The 10,169-nt window shown below is 37.8% G+C and overlaps 1 protein-coding gene across 1 annotated transcript in view; it reads right to left on the bottom strand.

Moving 5' to 3' along the window:
- Tmem64 (transmembrane protein 64) overlaps positions 1-10,167 on the bottom strand; it is a gene marked incomplete at its 5' end in the record, with an annotated part of 19,185 nt that extends 9,018 nt beyond the window's left edge. Inside the window, one exon of the mRNA XM_019205704.2 lies at positions 9,646-10,167. Within this exon, the coding sequence (XP_019061249.1) occupies positions 9,646-10,167 (522 nt within the window). The remainder of the gene's footprint in view (positions 1-9,645) is intronic.
- Positions 10,168-10,169: the final 2 nt, after the last annotated feature.

Genomic DNA, 10,169 nt, shown 5'->3' with positions numbered 1-10,169 from the left:
TTTTTGTACCAGGGATTGAACTCAGGACCTTGAGCTTGCCAGGCAGGTGGCAGCACAACTGAGCTAAATCCCCAGCTAGAAATATTTTTTATAATCACTCAGAATCTTTCATATGTCTTACTAAAATTTATTTGTTTTATTCACATGTATCATACCTTTTTTCAGTTTATTTCTAGGCATGTCATACTATTATTGTTATCACTGCTATTGATTTTGAGAATAGCTTCTCCATACCCCTATGGGACATTATTGGTATGTAATCAAATTACTAGACACTTTATTAACTTTTTCTTAACTAATTTTAAGATCTAGTATTTTAAGCAGCTACAGGTTACTTCATAACTACAATATAATCTAATGATCATAGAAATTATAATTTCATTGAAGTTATACTCATCTCCATTCACAGATCATTAGATGCACCACAAATGGTTTGGACAGACTATTACAGCAACACAGTATTAATTCACTTTGTCAAGTGCTGACTCAGTAAATGTCCATTCAAGATGTTTCAGTAAGTGCTGCAAAGAGACAGACAGAGTGCCTACTCTTTAAGGATTTACATATCAACAAGTATAGACCCTACCTGAGACACAAAAGCCTACAGGACTAGGAGCTCAGCATTAAAGAATAAAGAAGAATTAAAATGTTGTAGAAGTGGGGGCCAAAGGGAACTCTAGCATTAGAATGAAATGAATGTTATTGGCAGGCAGTGACAGATAGGATGAAGAAGGCAGGTGTTCCAGGAAGAACATAACAGTACAATGTAGCAGGGCAAGTACATGATACATTAACGAAGTTGTCAGTATGTTTTGGATCATTTGTAAGCCACATGCAGGGGAAATCCTGTAAAATAAAGACAGGAAAGTAACTGGGGAAATGCTTGTTAGAGACCATCAATGAAGAGTGAGCCTTTGCTCAGAATAAAAGTACTGGGGGTCCACCAGCAGGTACAGAAAACTACTTTTATACCTTTTTTTTTTTTTTTTGGTGGCGGGGATTGAACCTGGGTCCTTGTGTTTGCCAGGCAGGCAGCAGAACCACTGAGCTAAAACCCCGGCAGGAAACTATTTTTAAAATAAACACATCAAAAGTATAAAATGAGAAAATATGACATCATTATAATTATTCTGTAGTTAATAACATTACTTATTATGAAAGTTATCTTTAAAAATTCAAGTTATACTCCAAAGATATCATATCAGAATGCAGTTTCAGGCCACAGCCTTTAAGTGTAATGAAGTTTCTCTAAATAGAACTCACAACTGCCATTCACAGCTGACAACCAATTAGGCAAATGGAGATATTTAGAACAAATTTCATTGATCTAAAAAACAACCATAACACTCAACTCTTTAATAAGATTGTGGTCCAATGCATAAATCAACGTTTATCAGAACTTTCAAAGACAACTTCATAACAGGGAAAAAGCACAAGGTCCTGAGTTCAATCCCTGGTACAAAAAAAAACTGAGGAAGAGGGAAAAGTTCAGAAATGGAAACTAATTTTCATTTTCAGGAAAATTACATTTTTAAAAATGGCTTAAGGAAAAACATTTAACTGCTCATTCATTTCTGTCCATTTCCCCGACACGTCTATGTCCCTAGTCTCAGCTACCCTAGCTGGAAACTTCAGAAGTCGTCACACAGCTCCTCCCTCACTCCCCACATCCAAGTGTCTACTGTGTCTTGTGAACTACACCTTTCAAATGTCTAAGGAATCAGAGTATGGCCTGGTTCTATTTCTATGCAGTTTTCTCCTCTTACAGCCTTCACACCCAGAGATTACTCACTTTAGCCACCTCTACTGATTCCTGCAAAATCTTTTTAAAATGCAAATCTAGCCTTGCTTTTAAACCCTGACTGCCATCTGAATAAGGTCAGGTTCTTCAGAGTGCAAAAGGCTTCATGATCTGGCCTCTGACCCTATGATGCTTCACGCTTCATTATGTTCCAGCACCATGAAAATTCTCCAATTCCTAGAACCACTTGTGCTTTCTTTTCCCCGTGGGCCTCTGAACATTATTCCTTCTAGCAAGGAAACTTACATGCTTCCTGCTACTCCTTTTATTTGGGTGACTATCTTTCACTAATCAGGCATCGATTCTTCTAAGAAACCATCACTGATGCCCTGAGCCTCAGTAAGAAGTGCTTTCAAGGTCTAGGATGTAACACTGTGCCTGAAGATCTCACCCTGTTTGTTCCTCACCCAGACTACAAATTCCATAAAACAAGAAACCTTTCCATCTTGTTCTTCAGTAAGTTCCTAGACCTTAGCGTAATGTTTATCCCAAATGTTAGGTGCTAAATATATGCTGATCGGAGGTAAAATGGCTACTAGTTTGTAAACAGGTAAAGATGGTAAATCTATTTGTAATTGGTTATTCAGAAAAGAGCACCCCTAGCTGTTACATAGAAAAAGCATTAACTGGAAATGAACTGTACCATCAAAATGTTACTCACTGGACTGCTACTGCCTTGAGGGACGGACTATGCGTTGTTCACTATTATGTATCTCCACCATCTAGAATAACAGTGTGACCATAGTAAGCACTTTCCACATACCTACTGAATGAAAACTAAAAGTAACCTCTATGGTTAACCTAATGCCAAGGTTAAGACAATGGTTCAGTGGAAATCCTGAGAGTTCTGGGAAAAAATCTTGCTGCATAGAAAAAGAGTAAGGCAGAGCTAACAGCTGAAGGTGTTGGGGCAAAGAGGATTCTGCTAATACCAATGGTTCCATCAATATATCCACATGTAATGCAAAAATCATCTTCATATATACAAAAATCTTCATCAGTTCTATGTCTGTGAATCAGGACCTGATTTAATGGCTCCCAAATAATTTGAGTGCCAATGATTCTTTGAAAATCACACACACACACAGACAGACAGACACACACACACACACACACACACATACAGAATAAATCTTCTAGGTGGTGATGCACATCTTAACGTGTATAATCTCTGGAATAAAAGTTGAAAAATTCTTTATACAGGGTTATTATATTTACTCATTCAATACAACTTTATCAAATGCCTTTTATAAAAAATGACCAGCTTTAATCAGGAATAAAAATATGTAAAGGTAGCCAAGTACAGCTGACTGTGTGAACATTAAGTTATAGCTTATATGATAAAATGCTCATTATATCAAGTGAAGTCACAAAAATTATAACATTAACTCACAATGTTACAAAAGAAAAATATATACTGATAAATGCAAAGACTTAGAAAAATAAACACCGAAATGTTAATGATTGCCTTCTTTGAATTTTCTATGCTTTTCAGTCTTTACAATGAACACTTATTTTGTAAACAGATATTATTAAAATAAGTTTAGTAATACCCCTCTACTTTCAAAGATCATTTTGATTTAGGAAGGGATATTAAAACATACCACAAATGCTTTGCTATGATAATTGGGGCAAGATAAACATTTGTGACTCACAAGCCTATATGTGACACATGAAGACCACAGAAGCTGATGAGATAACAAAAGAGGCAGAAAGAGGGGCAGACTGGTTCAAAGAACCATCTTGGTCTCCTGTATTCAATGGCCTTGTGAGGTCTGAGGCTACGGGTTAAGATGATAGGCATTTGTAAATTTGCTTGTCTTATCAATCCTTCAAACTGGACTTGTATCTGTGTTCCTCCAATACAAACTGTCTCTGTGTTTCTGCTCTGCATGAATTGTAACCATGCTAGGGTATACTTTAATAACAGGGAGAAGTAATCTTTGACTCACTGGTGCATTGATGCATATTATAGCATTATCTGAATGTACAAGTATACCTATAATACTGAATAGGAATTTCATAAAATGAGACAACAAACATTTTTAATAAAATATACTATCACTAAAATGTTTCAGAAAGGAAAACGTAATGTTAAATTGTTGCTCCGAACATTTATCTTTTGAAAAGCAAAAGGCTAATTTCTTTCATTTTACAAATAATACTGGAGGCCAAACTCATCAAGTGACTTCCCTGTGGCTATACAGTTGCTGAGACAGAACCTGACAGTCCCAGAGCTCAGACTAACACATCAGCATTATCTCTGGCCTCAGAGTCACTTGTCAAAAACTTATTTAATGATAATACATTTCAGTTCCATTGTGCTTTAAATTATTAAAGGTAGTTTTTCTTGATAATTTAAACTCAAGAAAATTTATTCAATACATGCTTCTAATTATGACATTGTTCGTTATTAATATTTCAGTCAGTATCAGGTTCACAAATCCCTGTCCCACTACCCAGACTTCAAAGAAGACTTCTAGAACTGCTTGAGAGAGTGAGAAGAACGATGGGAGAAGTGCGTTCAAAGTGAGGAGTATTCTGAGGGGGATTTATTTTTAATTTAAACTGTACTTTGTGACCACACCTCATAGTTTAGGATTTCAGGGCCTCTTCCTACAATAGCAGGCGCTCATGCCTGGTGGCTGTTGCATCACAGTGACTTTAATGAAAAAACAGGCAAAGTTTTTCTGTGAAGTGCTAGTCAGGTTTTAGAGGCTTTAGATCTGTCCTAACTACTCAATTCTTCTTTTTTAGTTTAAAAGTGACCACTGAGCACACACATGAATAAGCAATGCTGTACCATAATAATACAATTTTGCATTATGCTAAAATTTGACTTTCATCAAATTCCAATGCACATGAAATGTTATTTTGATAGTTTTTCCTAGGTATCAAAAAGTACAAAAACTATTCTTAGCTTGTATGCCATGCAAAATTGGGCAGTAGTTTGCTTAGCCCTGCTCTAATATTCTGAGATGACAGTTAAGTCAGCTGTACAGAATCCTGCGGAGCCAGACATGTGCAAACTCCTCCACGATGTGTACAACACACAATGTGGTCCAGGACAAGTGGAACTGGATGTCTGATAAACCAGTTCTCTCAGGCTAACACTAGTAACACAGGTAAATGAATATCTCTAACCATTTAAAATTGTATGACCTGGGGAAAGTTATTCACTACTTTGTGTCTCAACTGCCTCAGCTACAAGATGAAGGTTAGGGCTGGTGTCTCCATTAGAGATGTAACATGGGCATTACAGGACAGTACCTGGCATTTAGTATGAGTAATACACATATTTGTTAATTTAAAAAAAATTTTAGCTTCAGGTATTCATTTTGGAATACAGAGGGTGGGAAGAAAGAACTAGTAAATAATGAGCAAACTATGTGTTCTTTTTTTAAATCATAGCTTTGCAGCAGGTGTTATCCAGCACATTTTACAACAGAAAGTGTGGCTCAAAAGAGCAAATGTATTTAAAGATGACAAAGTAAATGTTGAAACCAATCGGCCTTCAAGTGTGTAGTACTTGTCCTGTATATATGCTTCTTAGGACTAATTCCTACTGGAGACTGTGGTGATTAAGGGATATCATGTATGTAAATTTGCTGCTCAAGTTGGGAAGTAGTATAGTATATAACATGAATGAGAGGATCTTTCACACTGTACTTTAGGTTTAATTTTAGATTTCAAAGATTTAAGAATGATGGAAAGCAGTTTTCCATGTAGACTTGCTTAAGAGAAGTAATTCACCAAAGTCTTTAACTTTTAAGTTTTTCTTTAACCAAAGTGAAAAAGAATGATTTTTATGATTTCCTGTAAAGCAAGCTAACAATTGACTCAGACTCTTGGAAGTTTCTTCACAGTAGGAATTCTGCTGCCCATAACAACTAATTATGTAACATTTGTGGATCAAAGACATTTTATAGCAACTTTAAAGTCTCCAAGGGGCATCATAGCATGTATCTTGTAAGGAAATTTTAATGTTTACTAAATGAAAAATGAGATGTTATTCTTGCAAATGTTTTCAATTTTCAACTTTATCAACAAGTTTTTGCTAGAAGGCTTTACTCTTTTAGGATTTCATTATCTATATCAACCAATCCTTTCTTATTCCATCTAACATTTCTTTTGCCAGCCATTGATAAAAATAAAACCCTGAAGTTTCAAGGCTACAGATAGGATTTTCATTTGCTATATTTAAATAAGAAATATCCTGTCTACCTCTTAGAGTGCTGAGGATTAAGTGTATGAACACATTAAAGGGCATATATAATCATAGCTTGCAAAAGACAGGCTACAGTGATAAATACAAGAATGTCTACAATTCATCTCAAGGGAAAAAGAAAATCCATCTGAGGATTTCATGTAGGAGAGTACCAAGATTGCTAGTGAGCTAGACTTAAGAGGCAGAATCCACAGGACTTAGGTGATGCTCAGACATGGGAATGAGGCAGATGGTAGTCTACCAGATGCTCTAGTACTCTCTCCTTCATGGCACACTTATAAGTATTGTGAGGTTAGTTGTGGCCATGTAACTTTTTCAGGATAGTAAAAAATGCGATTACTTATGGGTGGAAACTTTAAAAGCTGGCATTCAATCCTCTACGTTACAGGAACCAAATACAAGACAGTGGCTTTGTCAGCTTGATTCTCAGATAAAACAGAGGACCCTTCCTACCCTTCTCCCAAATTAAGACTAACCTGGACATGTGTCAAGCTGAATAAATCAAACACTGCTTTTCAGCCATTGAGATGTGATGGTTATTAATGCAGCATAATGTATCCTATCCCAACTAATGCAGTAAGAAAGTAACGTTATTTTAGATATGCGTTTGGATAAGAACAGTACTTGAAACACACATAAAGTGGTTCAAAATCTGTCAATGGGCACTAAGGCTTGTTGATACAAAATCTCATTTAAATAATTTACAAGAAAAAGCTTTGCCTGTATCTCTGCAGAAAAGATGGGTGCATTTTTAGACAAAAAAAATTAACTATGTTCTTGAAAAGTTATATTTCTTATGGCTTAAGAATTAGTTTTATAGGGTCAGGGATTTAGCTCAGTGGTACCACACTTGCCTCACAAGAGCAAGATCCTGAGTTTGATCCCTGGTACCAAAATAAAGAGTACTTTAAAGTGTATGACTTCTTTTGTATTTTGAGAATTTCAAAGTGGAATGTCAGCTTGCTTATTCCTTTCTAGCATATATTAAACAAAACTCATGGTTAAGAAGAGATAAGAAGCAAGGTAAGTCCTTTTCTTTCTTCTATATAGTCATCCTTTACAATCAGCCCCTGCCTCCAAAACATAAATATAACTACCTCCAACTAATAATAATGATAGTAATAATAATGATGATAGCTAGCAATTATCAAGAAGTGACTATTAGTCATTAGTTTAATACATACATCTACTGCATTTTACATACGTGGAAATTAAGAAGGCCATACTAGAATAGGGACTAAGCAAGGATATTTCCAAAGCCTTTTTCTCATGACCATGACACCCAACTTCCTCTCTTATACAAGCCCACGTAAATTATTTTAATGATGAATATTGAGAAAATAAATTGTAACTGGAAATTTTTTCCCCAAAAAAGGCAATTTCAAAGATAGGAAGGAAGTACAAAACAAAAGAAATATATCTGGAAAGGGGATGCTGTGGGCAGCCAGAGTATAAGGTAGAGAAGATGGAGATAAAATGAAGTTCCAGATGGCAGAAGGGAAAGTCTGACCAAAACTAACATCTGCCTCAACTATATTTTCTTTTCTCTTACATGTCCCAGGTGAATTCAGTCGGCTGTTTTAGCTGGGAGAGCTACTTCTGTAAGCAAACAGTTCAGAATAACAAGATGAACAAGACACAACAGTATATCCAGGGGATTCACAACCAACCCTGCTATGGCTCTAAGAATTTTACTGTAAGATGAATAGCATCAGCAGATTCTGGGCTAAACCCGCTGGACTGTCTCTTGGTAGGTGTGTGATTCAGTATAATTTCCTGGATGGTTGGGTCTCCATTTCTTTCTCAGGAAAATGGGGGCAATAATATCAACTTCAAAAGACTATTTTACTTTTCTCTTCTTTTTTCCAGATCTCAACATGCCAAATTGAAAGCTGCCCTTTGCCAAGCTTGGTTTCAACTGCCTGTACAGGAATACCTTAAATTATTTCCATGTACAAAATACAAAACCCTACATATTTATTATGTAAGAGAAATTAACAAAAAGAATCTACCATATTATCAACCAGTAAATATATAATAAGTCATTATTACATACTCATGACTGCACTAGGCACTAAATATGCCATGAAGAAATAATACCATGAGTGGAGACCCTACCATCAGACCACAGTTCAAAGTTCAACTCTACTATTTATTTACTACCATGGTGACCTTGGGTAAAAACTAACAACGGTCAACAACAAAAGCTAATGTGTGACAGTTTGCTAAACCAAGCTCTGCTACATATATTCACTTTATATAATTTTCTCAATACCCCTAATGAAGTAGGTACCATTACTTTCCCACACAGAAACTGAAGCAGAGAGAATGAGCAAATTGACCAAGGTCACCAGATTCTAAAACAGCAGGACACCAGAGCATAGACAAATAGTGTTTATGTGCATAATCACTGTCTGCAGGGCTAGAAAAACCATCTGGAAAAAGCCTAGCTGAGTAGTCAGCACATAGTAGGTGAACAAGAAAAGCACAAGGATATAAGTTATACTGGAAGACAAAGCAAGCTATAGGAAGGAATACAGGTTCCCCAGTTCCAACCTTCTTTCCAAGTCCTAGGGCAACTGGTCCATTATTATGCAAAGTTGGATCATGGCTCATGCTTTATTTTATACTGTGCGGGGCTATAACATGATACAAATTTAAGGCTGAAACCATTCCAAATTACTGTGATAGCTCTTTATTTCAAGGACTGTGTTTCTGGGACTCTATAGGAAGTCTGTAATTTAGAATCACTGAATTTGTGAAACACAGTCATCTAGTTTAACCCCTGCCACTAAAGAAGAGAGAAAAATGAAGATAGGTTTAGTCATCTGTTCCAAAGTCACAAAGTTTGCAAAGATCAGATTCTTTTCTTCCAAATGAACTGTCTGCTCTGTAGCAGTGTTTCTATACTAAATCAGCTGCACACTGATGGACACTAGCTACAGAAACCTAGATAGAATAAGCAGAACGTGCATGCAAAAGTGCAGAAAAGAGTGTAGAGGATGAGTACAAAGAAGCAAAATCCATGCTCACTGACCAAAAGGTCGTCTGTCCTGTTTTGTTTTATTGAACTAAGTTTCAAGATAAAGTCCCTCCAAAGAAAAAAGAGAAGGCTTTTCTTCTTTACATAGTATAACAGCAGATTATTTGAAGAAAAAAAAGTCCTGTTACAAATTTAGGAAAGTCCTCAAGACTCCACAACTATACCCTTCATTGTTCATGCATCCTTCAGCCCCATGTCCCTAAAACTTGAGTACTTGGATATCTTAATGCAGACAAGAAAGTTGAGGACGTGAAGCCATACTCCCCAAATGCTGCCAAAATACAATGACAAATGTTAAAAAGTCATTTTCATTCTTGCCTCCGCCAAGTTAAAAGGACACTCCCTTTTTAATCATGTCTAATTACCAAAATAATTAGTTCTCTACCAGATCTCCTGTTCAGAACCCGCAGTATATCTGCCTTATTTGCAGATGAATTTTTCGGGTACTACAAAAAGTAACTATAATTCCTATTGTCAATGTCACACCCCTGAGAGTACTTACCTGACATAGCGCCCTCCCTGGTGGTCCTAAGACCTCTCAAAAACGGGCTTAGCCAAGCGGTTCTCACTTACCGAAAACACTGCATTCTGAAGCCCAAAAGGTATGGGGGTCAGTCTGGCCAGAGCCACCACCTTCAGGCCGCTTCCTCCCTCCACGACGCGAATGACGGCGCTCAGCTTGTCGCTGCTCTGGATCCTGGCGGCCACCCAGGCAGTGAGAAGCCGCTTGCAGACCACATGGGCGATGAAGGTGCCGATGAGGACGCCCACCACCATGAGACCCATGCCCAGCACGAAGCCATACAGGTAGCCAGCGGCCACGTTGAGCACGATGTAGCCCCAGCCGCAGGGAAACGAGACAACGATGAAGCCCACGACGAAGAGCAAGACGCCGAACAGAGAGTCGAGGCTTTCCACCCAGAGCAGGAGATGCTGCAGGTAGCGGCGGACCAGGGCCAGGGAAGCAAAGCACAGGGCGGCCAGAGCGCACACCAGCACGAGGCTCCGGCACCAACAGGTGCTGCCGAGGCAGCAGCAACGCCAGCTTCTCACCTCCGCCACCCCGACCACCACGCTACCGCCGCCGCCCTCGGGGC

Source organism: Fukomys damarensis, unplaced genomic scaffold (genome assembly GCF_012274545.1).
Source record: "Fukomys damarensis isolate Sample0158 unplaced genomic scaffold, DMR_v1.0_HiC HiC_scaffold_5, whole genome shotgun sequence".
NCBI lineage: Eukaryota > Metazoa > Chordata > Mammalia > Rodentia > Bathyergidae > Fukomys > Fukomys damarensis.
The sequence above is the reverse complement of the archived record's forward strand: the minus strand, read 5'-3'. Positions and strand labels throughout refer to the sequence as shown.